Below are 13,073 nucleotides of genomic sequence, written 5' to 3' on the forward strand. Positions count from 1 at the left end.
AGAGGGAAAATGATTACAATGATTTGCCTAGGATGCCAGAGCTGCCATTTGAACCCCAAATCTTAATTTCTACTTCAGTGATCTTTGTCATTTTCCAGCCTAACGTTATAAAATTACCCCTTTATGGCATAATGTTAAAATGGAAGAATACAAGTTTATCCAAATTGTTTCCTGAGACAATTTTAACATATTAATATCTTTTACCTTTAATGCATATACATTTTCTTTTCTTTTTGTCTCCAGTCCATATATTATTGGAACAATGAATCAGGGAGTTTCTTCATCACCAAATCTAGAGCTACATCACAATTTCAGGTAAAAATAAGTTGGAATTGTTTGTATTGTCTCTTTTCTGTTTGCTTTTGGTGGTGGTTTTTTTCCATTTGTACACTGACGAATCGGTAACCTGGGGTGAGGAAATAATTCTCACTTCTTCTGACACTCTTTCTCAAGCAGACATTTTGTGATCCCTGACCTATAATCAGAAGTGTTTCTTTAAAAAAGAAGAAAAAAGAAATGTTTTTCCTGCTCACTATGTCGCAGCTAAAGTAGAACACTTTTCTTCTAAATGTGAGAAATGTGAAGAGAGTTCCTATTTCAGGATTTGTGATTCTACAGAAGAGTGCTCAGCGTGCACACTCCCACTCACTGCTGTGACGCACATGAGCTTCTCTTTAGCTCAGAAAGAAAAGTTACATGCAGTTTAGCTCTAATGATAATAGACTGTGTCATCTCTTTGATCATTAACATATGGCCTCCAACTGAAATAGGAACATTATTACTTCATATTGGAGAGAGAATCACTGTGGACTTAAAGTTTAATTTATATAAGGATTTCTGGGTTTTGGTTTTGATTTTTTTTTTCTTTTTATAGGTGGGTACTATGTGCAAACCACACAGAGCCAGTGAAAGGCTTTTTAGGCAGATATCTTCGAAGAAAACTGATAGAGATGGAAATTGAAAGGAACATTCGCAATAATGACCTAGTCAAAATTATAGATTGGATTCCTAAGACGTGGCATCATCTCAACAGTTTTTTAGAAACACACAGTTCTTCTGATGTTACAATTGGTGAGTTCTAAAATTGCAATATGCCATTTTCCAGGAACTAAGAGTACTTGGTAAAGATAGCCAGATTGGAAGTAGAAAATAACAACTGAAGCTAATGTTTTTGAAGCTTCCAAAAATTTAAGTTTTCATTTTTTTTTTCTCCTTCTGAAAGTTTGCCTTCAAGCTTTGTGTCTTTTCATCAGACTATTACAGTTTAGTAAGGCTTCCCAGGTGGCACTACTGGTAAAGAACCTGCCTACCAATGCAGGAGACATAAGAGATGTGGGTTCCATCCCTGGGTCAGGAAGATCCCCTGGAGGAGGGCATGGCAACCCACTCCAGTATTCTTGCCTGGAAAATCCCATGGACAGAGGAGCCTGGAAGACTACGGTTCTTAGGGTTGCAAAGAGTCAGACATGACTGAGAAGACTTAGCACGCATACAAGCATGAAACTTTGCTAACGTCAACTAACGTCGACAACTATATTCGTATAATATCGACAACTAAAAGTCAGGTAGCCATGTGAAATAAATTAGACTTTATTAGCAAATAAAGTCTTTTCAGAGTACCAACCATTTTTTTTTATGCTAAAAACAAATTTTAGCATATATCAATTATAGTTGTGAGAGATTTTAAGATAATTTAGGCATTTCATATTTTCATGAAGATAAAATTGTTTGAGTTGTTAGTCTTGAGTTGGCATAAAGATGTTTATTTTTGTATTCCTTCTTAAGTTGCACACAAAAAAAGTCCCCTTTTCCTTGCTGTGGATCAGAAAGATATACTCACTAAAGGCACAGTGTAGAAAGAATTAGGACAATTCTATAATTGGGATCAGAAGATCACAGCAGAGGCCCACTTCCAGGAAATAATGACATATTTTATATTTGAAACTTCATTCCATCATAGTTTTGTCATTTGTAAAGTGGAGCAGATTGACTGGATTATAGCCTTTACGGTTTCTCCAAATACTAAAATATGATGTGTTAGACTAAGATTTTAGTGTAAAAATAAAGGAGGGTCCTGAAGATGGATCTTCAGTAAAACACTGATAATAATTAAGCTGACCTAGATTATAATTTTCTAAGACTCCTGTAAGAAGCATATTAATACCCCCAAAACAGTGTCTAAATATGTGTTTAGATTGCTAAATACAGGAATTCTCATAAATGGTTTGTTATTTCTTTCTTCTCAGGCCCTCGACTTTTCCTTCCTTGTCCCATGGATGTAGAAGGTTCTAGAGTATGGTTCATGGATCTCTGGAACTATTCTTTGGTACCTTATATTCTGGAGGCAGTAAGAGAAGGTCTGCAGGTATAGTACTCAATTTTCTTAACTGTTTTAAAAAACCAAATAGGAAAAGAAATCATCCTTTAAAAGCAAAAAAAAAAAATCATTTCTCTGATTTGTGCAGAAAAATAAAGGTAGCTTGAAAGAACAAATAGTTTCTAATACATTTTTTCTGAGGATAAATATGTAGGAGAAAGAATTCCAACAAGAATGCATTGAAGGTCAAATGTATTGCCATCGGTGTTTACAAAGTGTTCTTATTAGACAGCTAGTTAATTGCACAGTTCTGCATCTTATGAAGCAGGCGTGTTGGTGTGGGCTGCTGTTTGTTCTCTTCTTCTTTTCTTGACTATGTCGCACAGCGTACGGGATCTTCCCTGACTAGGGGTGATCCCATGCCCCTGCAGTGCGGGCACTGGATCTCTAGGAAGCCCCCATTTACTCTCTTCTTATACAATCTGTAGCAAGCAGTTTGTGCATACATTAATAGATTCCCTGCTTTAGGATGTCTCATTGCTTGAAACTCTTCAACATCCCTTGCAAAATCCCTTTCTGTTTTTAAAAATGCTCTAAATCTAAGGCATTTGAATTTTTTAAACTGTGACAGGTTGGTTTAGCAGCGTCTCTGCTCCTTCCTCCTCTACCTTACGTCACGAGGCCCTGCAAGCACCCCTTCTATTTACTCTTAACTAAGAAATCAAAGCACATCCCTAATAAGAAAACCCCTTTTCAACAAAATATATCATCCCTTTTCTGTAAGTCTTGATTTTTTTTTTCCTTGTGTGAATTTTTTTAAGATTCGCATTGTATAATCACCAAACTTGTGTCAGAAAAAGCCAGTCACCTTTACAATAACTCAGCCAAGGTTTAGGCAGTTTTTGCTTTTCTCTATTTCTGAGTTTTAGTCATCTCTATTTCTGGTTATCACAAGTGCTGCTAGAATTAAGATATACTTCATGCTTTTCACATTTTGTCATCTGCAGTTCTGTGTTAAGTCTTTATATCACTGTCTTAAAAAATTGGTTGTCTATTTTCCTTTATTTCACTTCCTTTCACTTCCTTATGCTTTCCTCACCTTGTAGAAGGGCATGGCAGTGATTTAGAACTAACAGGATGGTGAACGTGATGAATATTATGAGGATGTTCTGAACGTACAGAGGTAATGATCCTAGAGAATGCTATCAACTGGTTCTACCTCAGATTTAAATAACTCAGTTTCATATTTTTAATGGTATGAGCCAAACCAGCCTGAGAAAACATCTCCAACAAAGTTAAAGACTGTGCCAAAAGGTTTTATTTTCAAGTATAACATAGTACATGTCAAGATTCCTCTAAAACTATTATGCTATCTCAGAAGTGAGTTGGGTCTCTTGGTTTCAATTATTTGTTCCAAAAACATCATATATTTGTATGAAAGTTTATTTAAAATATTCATGGGGTCATGATTTTTAAATTAATACTTAAATTAATTATGTGTTCCTCTAGATACTATTTCAGCATTAGTAAATTCTAATCCAAATCTTTATATATTAAAATTTCCTTATTTCTCATTCATTTGCTAATACATCAGAAGAATTAGAAGGGTTTTAAAAACTCAAAAACAGTAATACCTAAAAATCCTTAAATCTCATTTTGTAGAAGTATGTAGCATTTTTAATGTTCAAATCATTATTTATAAAGCACCATCCTAAGAATTATCATTCTATAAAAATTCCCTTTAAATAAAGTCATAATCACTAAAATAATACCAGTTCCCCAAGCTGAGAGATACTCCAAAAATTTTTTTTTGAGGAGGAATAAAAATATCTTAAGTTTTCTGCTATAGTTCTAGATTTTTGTTAGTAGGTTAGAGTGAAAGCTGGATCAATCACAACACAGGGAATAGCTGAGGCTTGGGGGGAATGGAGGTGGCAGGAGGCAGATACAGCACTTTGAGAGAGAAAGGAAAACCTTTTGGTGAGTAGAGTTATCATCGCTACTGAAGGATATACTGGACTGGAAGTCTGTTGGCAGATGACGTTCTTGGGATGGTCCATATGTGACTTCTGGAGGAACAGGAAGGAGAGAAATCACATATGTCATGAACTACTTTCTTGGATATCCTGGCAACAAAGAACTATGAACTGGAAAAAAAGGTGGAAAAATAAAGCATGGTTGCAAAGATGAAAATCTGAGTTGAGAGGAATAGAATAATTTCTCCTCAAGTGAAGGCTGACGCTTTGGTGGGGAACTGTGTGGCAAATACTCTTTGCCAGATGTTCTAGTTCGAAAAAACACTGTGATGCACTGGATTCTGATTTTTATCCTGATGATTCTGTCTTTCTTGAAATGTCAGCAATCAGACCATCTCCTTCTGAATATTTAAATGTCTCTTCTTTCATTTCTTGTTCTATAACATCTACTTCACTCTGAAATACAGAATTGAGCCTGTGTACCTTTCTATTGGTCACCCCAATTTTGCTGTCCATGATGATTCTGGACATCATCAGTTGATTCTGCTAGATTTTCATATTCTTTTTGTAACATTTCTGTTCCATGATTTATATACTTTCCTTCAGTTAGTTTAAGTTGTATAGCAATCTAAGTAGATTTTTAACTGAGAGACAATTTCTGCTCCAAAATAACAGAACTATTACAAAACAAAGCCGATTACTACCCCTACTGTTATCCCTTGCTGCTGCTAAGTCCCTTCAGTTGTGTCTGACTCTGAGCGGCCCCATGGACTGCAGCCTACCAGGCTCCTCCGTCCATGGGATTTTCTAGGCAAGGGGACTGGAGTGGGGTGCCATTGCCTTCTCTGTTATCCCCTAGATGTGCAGATATCAAGACCTGAACTTTTTTTTTTCCTTAAGGCAAGCCTGCCACAACCCCATGCAACTTCTCCAGGAGAAGCTCAAAAGACAGTTCCAAGCAGACTGTGGGCCTTTCATGGACTCAGCATCCGCCATTTTATTTTTGTCTCACTGAGGCACATCGAGCCACATGAAACGCTTCAGACTGCTATTTGGTGCTGTCTGGGGCCAAATATACACCTAGTAACCAGGATTGCCCTCAGGAGAGCAGGAAATTCCTTCAGAGAATTAGTGTACCTATGTTACTGCCCTCTACTCTTAATTTTCACCTTTCTTTCTATGCCTTTGTGGTTTGTACTTTTCTTTCCCCAAGCCCACCAACCTCTGTCTCCTCAGCGTGCTGTTTCTAGTTTGGTTTTGGCTTTGCTTCCAGTTTAAAATTTTTTTAACATCACTTGTGTTCATCTGCCATCTACTCCACTACCCGTATTTTAACCAGGCTTTATAATCTCTTTCTTATCAGCTTTCTTCCTCCAGAGGAGTTCTGACAAAGTTTTCATTTCCCATAATTTTCCTCTGTACTAGTGGTCTTACAAACAAATATCTCAAAGAAGTTTTAATAGGAAGCAATGAGATTACAGAGGAAATTACTCTGATGGGAATGATTGTCAGGGAAAGAATGCTTATGTTCAAGGAAAATCTGAGCAGAATGAAGTAGAGAAAAGAAATCTCTTGTATTCATCATCTTTCCAAAGTACACTTTAGTAAATAAAGGTATTTAGTGTCTAGCATGAATCTTTTTATTTTTCTATTACTGGAACGTTCCTTTCTCAATGTTGAGCTTTCATTTAGTTTGTAAAATTACTAACAAAGATAAATGAGGGTAGTCATTTCTTCATGTATTTAAAATAAACCTCCCTCATGCTCTCCCCCAAATGCTGACCATTTATTTTGTCTAGCCTTCAAGTTTAAAGTGAACTATACAGATAGTTTAAAATCTGGGAAATAGCATATGGACACTTCATTCCCCTGAAAGTCCCATAGGGACTCAGTGTGCAAATTAGTAGTCACCTCCGTACCGAACCGAGCAGAGATGTAGGGAATTCCCTGGTTGTCCAGTGGTTAGGACTCCAGGCTTTCACTGCTGAGGGCCTGGGTTCAATCCCTGTTCTGGGAACTAAGATCCTGCAAGCTGCATGGCAAAAACAAAGAAACAAACAAGGATTTCATTTTATATGTGCTAAATATGTGATCTCTTTTTAGATGTATGGGAAACGAGCACCTTGGGAAGATCCCTCCAAGTGGGTGCTTGATACATACCCATGGAGCTCAGCATCTCTGCCTCAGGAAGGCCCAGCGTTACTTCAGTTGCGACCAGAAGATGTTGGGTATGAGGGCTGTGTATCCACGAAGGAAGCTACAACCTCAAAGCACATTCCGCAAACTGACACAGAGGGGGATCCCCTGGTAAGAAGCTGATGTTTGATTCTTCCTGTCTAATCTTGACTACAGTGTGCAGTCACTAGGATTTAGTCATTTGCATCAGAGATATTAATTTGTTTTCCTGGGTAATATTTAAGATTATCCTGATGTTGATACTCAGTTTTCAAATCTTTACCTTTTGCCTACATTCATTGGGTGAAACTCTTTAAAAAGGCCAAACTTGTACACTTCAAAATAATCAAAAACACTTAAACCAGGCTGAGCTCTGAGACTGTAATTTTTCATTAAGCAGAAAATTATATAAATAAATAAACTCCAAACATTGCAGGACTCAATTCTTTAGGTATGTAAGAAAAAGCTGAATTTTATTCTAAAATGACAAAAAAGAATATAATCTATACTTAAAAAACTAAAGAATATTTTACATGTATCAATTTTATATTTTACATGTAAAATTTTGTCTAACTAAATTTAGGATTAGTACTCCATTGCCAACAGTAGAGAAGAATAAACTGACTTTGGAATTCAGTTCAGTTCAGTTCAGTCGCTCAGTCGTGTCCAGCCTTTTGTGACCTCATGAATCGCAGCATGCCAGGTCTCCCTGTCCGTCACCAACTCCAGGACTCCACCCTAACCCATTGTCCACTGAGTCAGTGATGCCATCCAACCATCTTATCCTCTGCCGTCCCCTTTTCCTCTTGTCCTCAATCTTTCCCAGCATCAGGGTCTTTTCAAATGAGTCAGCTCTTTGCATCAGGTGGCCAAAGTATTGGAGTTTCAGCTTCAACATCAGTCCTTCCAATGAACACCCAGGACTGATCTCCTTTAGGATGGACTGGTTGGATCTCCTTGCAGTCCAAGGGACTCTCAAGAGTCTTCTCCAACACCACAGTTCAAAAGCATCAATTCTTTGGTGCTCAGCATTCTTTATAAAGGGGCATTATTCCCTGTCTTGCTCAGATTGCATTCTTGGAAGTCATACTATAAGTCAATAAAACCCTGAAGCATGAATACTCTGGAAATACTAAGCACATCTGTTCCTAATAAAATAACTTTATTTTCATGTATTTTTTTATTTTTAGAGATGACGTTCCATAAATTTGTCTCAAATGTAATGTAGTTTTTAGGTTACTATTCTGGCTACTGGTTACTATTCACTGAATAACCAATACAGTAAGGAGACATGCTGAGATAAAGGTCCTTATGTTACTTAAACAGAAAAAGTGAAGTCGCTCAGTCATGTCTGACTCTTTGCAAACCCATGGACTATAGCCCACCAGGCTCCTCCTGCATGGAATGTTCTAGGCAAGAGTACTGGAGTGGGTTGCCATTTCCTTCTCCAGGGGATCTTCCTGACCTAAGGATTGAACCCCAGTCTTCCGCAGTGCAGGCAGATAGATGCTTTACCATCTGAGCCACCAGGGAATCTTAAGGAAATGATTAAATCATAGTCTGTAACCATACCTAAAGACATAAAATTATGAGTTGATACTTTGTGGAATATCCTTACACTAATAACTGTAACACATGTACATCTTGTCATTCCAGTTGACCATTTTGAACATCTTGGAATTTACATGTGAACCATCTGATAAAGTTTCATTATTTTTTCCCAATAAAATGCATGCACACAGAAGATTTTACATATTATTTCAAAAAGTTCCATAAAATCATAAGATATATACATTGATCTACTTAGACCCCAGGGATCTCTTATTTAGAACATTTGCTCTAAACTGTAAACTTCTTGGGGCTTCCCTTATAGCTCAGCTGGTAAAGAATCCCCCTGCAATGCAGGAAACCCCACTTCAATTCCTGGATCAGGAAAATCCACTCGAGAATGGATAGTCTACCCACTCCAGTATTCTGGCCTGGAGAATTCCATGGACTAGGGCTTGGAAAGAGTTGGGGCTTGCAACTCTTGGGCTTGCAAAGAGTTAGACATGACTAAGCGACTTTCACTTTCATGAACTTCTTGAGGACCTGAATTCATATTTTTATAACAAGTGTCTGGCCCTTTAGCTCATACATAGCTAAATAACTAAACAACAGTGATGGTGAAATTGGTTTGAAGTCCACAAAACCGTGACTGTACACTAAGTAATTCCTGATCAGTTCAGTTCAGTCGCTGTCGTGTCCGACTCTTTGCGACCCCAAGGACTGCAACACACCAGGCCTCCCTGTCCATCACCAACTCCCAGAATTCACTCAAACTCATGTTCATTTAGTCAGTGATGCCATCTAACCATCTCATCCTCTGTCGCCCCCTTTTCCTCCCACCTACAATCTTTCCTAGCATCAGGGGCTTTTCAAATGAGTCAGTTCTTTGCATCAGGCGGCTAAAGTATTGGAGTTTCAGCTTCAGCATCAGTCCTTCCAGTGAATATTCTGGGCTGATTTCCATGAGGATGGACTGGTTGGATCTCCTTGCAGTCCAAGGGACTCTCAAGAGTCTTCTCCAACACCACAGTTCAAAAGCATCAATTCTTTGACTCTCAGCTTTCTTTATAGTCCAACTCTCACATCCATATGTAATAGAGAAAAAATAAGCCTTACAGTACAAATAGGGGTTATTTCACCTGAGTTGTTTATAATTTCCAGTTCACCCTTTGCAGTTTCTCATACAGTTCCTGATAAAGGTAAGGTGTTAAGTTTGTTTTCAGGGCTACTCAATAGAGTATGGGACATTTAGGGGATGTCCTAAATTTTCCCAGTTCACACAGTCCTGGTGAGCTAAACCCACTAACCACTCTTTTCCCTGACTCCAGATGTTCTTATCTTCTGCTTTGGAAAAGGGATCAGAATCTCTACATTCTGAATGAGAATGGGTTTAAAAAAAAAAAATCTCTGATTCCTAACCTTCTGCTTCACTCAACATCTTAAAGAACAAGGGGTTATGATGTTTGACATATTAAGTGACAAAACCTTCTCATCTAAATATCTGTGAATCAGGTACATTCTGATTGGCAAGTATCTCTCTGCATTTATTGCTCTATATTTTTATAATGACGGACATAAGGTAACAATATTTTTGCAGTCCAATCTAAATCAGAAGTAGTCAGAGAAAGCCTCAGTGTCAGTAATATATTTTTGACTCTGAACAAGGATGTAAGTTTTTGGCACATCTCACAGTATTTAAAAATGTAATGTGTATTTATCATCAACAGACTCAATCATTCAGTAAATATTAGTAAATAATAAGTATGTACTCAGGGATAAATCCTGGTGATCATAAAATCCATATCATTTCTGACATTAAGAAGCTCCTAGTCCCGCCATGGAGAAAGATATCTACATATATAAATTACAGTGCAGTAATGATAGAGGTATGTTCTAGGTAAAGTTTTGAGCCTGTTGAGGAAGTGGTTAGGATAAAGCTCCTCAGAGGAGGAGATGCTTGAGCTAGGTTTGGAAGGATGAGTAAAAGTTCATAATGAGGTTGGATAGAGACAATCCAAAATTTAAAAAACAGCAAGTGAAACATGATGAAACAGTACAATAAAAATAATGAGTTTAGGGAGCTGTATACAAATTTGTGGAATTAGAATAAAAGGGACAGAAAGAATTAAAGCTACAGAAGTCTACAATTGATAAGCCATCTGAAGCCTTGTTTATCTTGAAGGAAGTTAAATGTTTACCATACAATGGGGAGCCACCATAGATTTTTGAGCAAGGGACTTATTAGATTTGCAGTTTATAATAATCACCTTGGTAATAGAATAGAGGGCAGGTTAAAGGAAAGAGGATAGAGGCTGGAAGATGGGCAGATGTGTAAATACCAGGGATGATAAGGACCTGACCAGGGTGTTATAAATGATAGGCATTGTGTTTATGACTATGGGTCTGGGAAAGAAGCAGGGGAAAAGAGCACAAGGAAATACTTGTGTAGAGAATAATGATCCACCCTGATTATACCCAGTCAGACTACTGACTGATGTGAACCTTACCTACCTCCTTTGACTCTAATGTACAAAGCAACCCTCTGAGAAGGCATGGTAAATCCTTTGTATGTATTTACCATGAATCTGAGACTTGGAACTTATTTTAATGAAACATATTTACTATATAGCACCATTTTCAAAACATAAGACTTTAAAATACTATTATTATACCATAAAATTTTATAACAGCCAGCTTTCAGGTGATTTCAGATATTTGTAACTGAGATCAAGGCATAACCTTGAAAGCATTTCTATTCTTGAAAGGTGCTCAAAACACAGTGTTTTTTCTTTTTTGGTTTTTGGTTTTTTTTAAAAAATTATCTTCACCCAGATGCTTGAACATATAGCCAGCTAACTTAGAGTAGCAAAAGAAAGGAAAAAGGGAATATGAATGTTCATGAAGGTGGGAATGTGTGTGTGTGTTCAAAAGAGAGACAGAGAAGGGGGGAGAGACAGAAAAACTATGTTGATGGAGAAGTTTAGCTTTTTGACTCACTGGGTTTAAGAGGTTATCACCAACTACTTTCATATGTTTATGTAGCTTGTTTAATAAATTCAGGGAATTAGACAGAAAATTATGTTGAAAAATATTGTCCTGAAGAATGACTTTAAAATACGCTATAACTATAGCTTCTTTGTCAGAAAGGCATTCTTGATGGAATTGGTAATTACCAGTGTGTCATTTTATTTCACAAACATTTTTTAATTGAACACACATTTTACACTGACTGTCTCAGCAAGCAGAGCTTAACATATGACTAAAGAATCCTTTTGGATTTAGCCTTTCTATTGGAGCAGTTTCCCTAAATTTTAAGTTGGGGGGAAAAAAGAACATCTTTGATTACATAATAAATAGTAAAGTTAGCATGCATTAAACAATACAAAGATGATTACCATTTACAGAAACTCTTGATAAGAAAACAAGTCCATAACCTCCTGAAGATGTGCCACTTTTTCTGTGCTTTCTAAAACTGTCAAATCATTTATTCACGATTTGCTTTTGAACAAGATTTCTTTATCCATCTCTACCACTGAATCTGCACATCTCTCAAAATCCAAGCAAAGTGGCCTCCTTTTATTTTCTAATACCCGGAAACACTAGCTGCCTTTCTCCCCAGCTGCTTTCCTGCCCATGTCCCTTTTATGAGAACAAACGTTGCCATTGTCCTAGAAGGCTGGGAAACTTGAGACAGCTGCTCTTGTTCCAGAAGGTGGTTTTTCTTTTCAGTGAGATATCCATCATATTTTAGCCAGGCGCTCAACAGCCACAGAAGCTTGACGGTGATTCTTCCTTTTGCCCTCTTCAAATGCTCATGGTCGGCTTCATTCGGTCGCCTCCCCTCGAGGTCAACGCTTAAGCAGCAGATGGGGGGCTTGTATGAAGCAGCTGGTTCCATTCTACTCCAGCCCCGCCTCCTCTCCAGGGACCCTGAGCGGAAGCCTGTGTGCCCGTCGGCGTGTAGGAACGTTCAGGACTTTCCCATTCAGCGCTTTCTGCTTCTCGCAGCCAAAAAGCTGGGCAGCTTGGCGTCCTCTGCAGCCACGAGCCCAGATGTCCGGCTGTGATACAGTTTCCTGTCGGCGCTCCCTGCTGGCGCTATATTCATTTACAATCACGAATAAAAGACTTATCCAGAGGCCCTATTTTGTCCTTATGGTTTGCCGTTGTAGTCATGTATGGGAGAAACAGTCTAGAAGCCAGGGCAACCAGTCAAAGTCTAAAACTGTTTTCTGTTTCCCTTGGAGGGGATGAGATGGGTCCTCCGTGTGGCTCGGGGCCGTGTGTTTTCTGGGCCTGGCTTTTTCCATGCATCATCGCCTCCATCGATGTCTCTTTTTCTTTCTTCAGATGAATATGCTAATGAAACTCCAAGAAGCAGCCAATTACTCGGGCACACAAAGCTGCGACAGTGATAGCACCAGCCATCATGAAGACATTTTGGATTCGTCTCTTGAATCTACCCTCTAGAGGGTGAAAAAAAGTTAGGGGAAAAGACTATGCTTTAAAAAAAAATGTTTGAAAAGTAAGGTATTTTCATTAAACCACTGCCAGTATGAAAGCATCCTGTCAGGGCCCTGACCCAGAGTTGTGGTCTCTAAGGAGACAGCAGAACCAAGTCTGAACCACCAAGATACTCAGTTGACACGGAAGCGTAACTTGCTTTTCTTTCTAGGCATTTTTTTTTTTAATCTCTGTGGAGTGATGTAAGGCTCCAATACTCAACTGGAAAGGACCCTAATGACAGGGCAACTGAAGATTGTGCATGGGATAGCCAAACTGGACTTTCTGTTTTTTCTCTTTAAAAGTTTACAATGCAGACCTTTTCTTTCTTTTTTCTTTATTTTTGTTATCGCAGTTCCTTCTCTTGGTTTCCTCTGAGGGGTTGTTCTCCCCAAGCAGGGTCCACTCTTCTGATCCGTCCAGCCTCTTTTGTGCCACATGGTGCTGGTTGCGGAGCCCCAGTAGCATTTGTGTTGTGCGCTCACCCCATTCCAAAATGAAGAGGCCAGGCCTCTACAAGCACAAATGGAATTGTGCGACCCCAGGGAAACACT

General features: G+C 38.3%; 1 protein-coding gene across 1 annotated transcript in view; it reads left to right on the forward strand.

The window, feature by feature from the left end:
* The window catches only part of NAV3 (neuron navigator 3), a 382,585-nt gene extending 370,099 nt beyond the window's left edge, over positions 1-12,486 (forward strand). The window contains exons 36-40 of the mRNA XM_052639853.1: positions 244-315; positions 875-1,071; positions 2,247-2,365; positions 6,397-6,600; positions 12,367-12,486. Of these exons, the coding sequence (XP_052495813.1) occupies positions 244-315; positions 875-1,071; positions 2,247-2,365; positions 6,397-6,600; positions 12,367-12,486 (712 nt within the window). The remainder of the gene's footprint in view (positions 1-243; positions 316-874; positions 1,072-2,246; positions 2,366-6,396; positions 6,601-12,366) is intronic.
* Positions 12,487-13,073: the final 587 nt, after the last annotated feature.

This window comes from Budorcas taxicolor, chromosome 5, assembly GCF_023091745.1.
Source record: "Budorcas taxicolor isolate Tak-1 chromosome 5, Takin1.1, whole genome shotgun sequence".
Classification (NCBI taxonomy): domain Eukaryota; kingdom Metazoa; phylum Chordata; class Mammalia; order Artiodactyla; family Bovidae; genus Budorcas; species Budorcas taxicolor.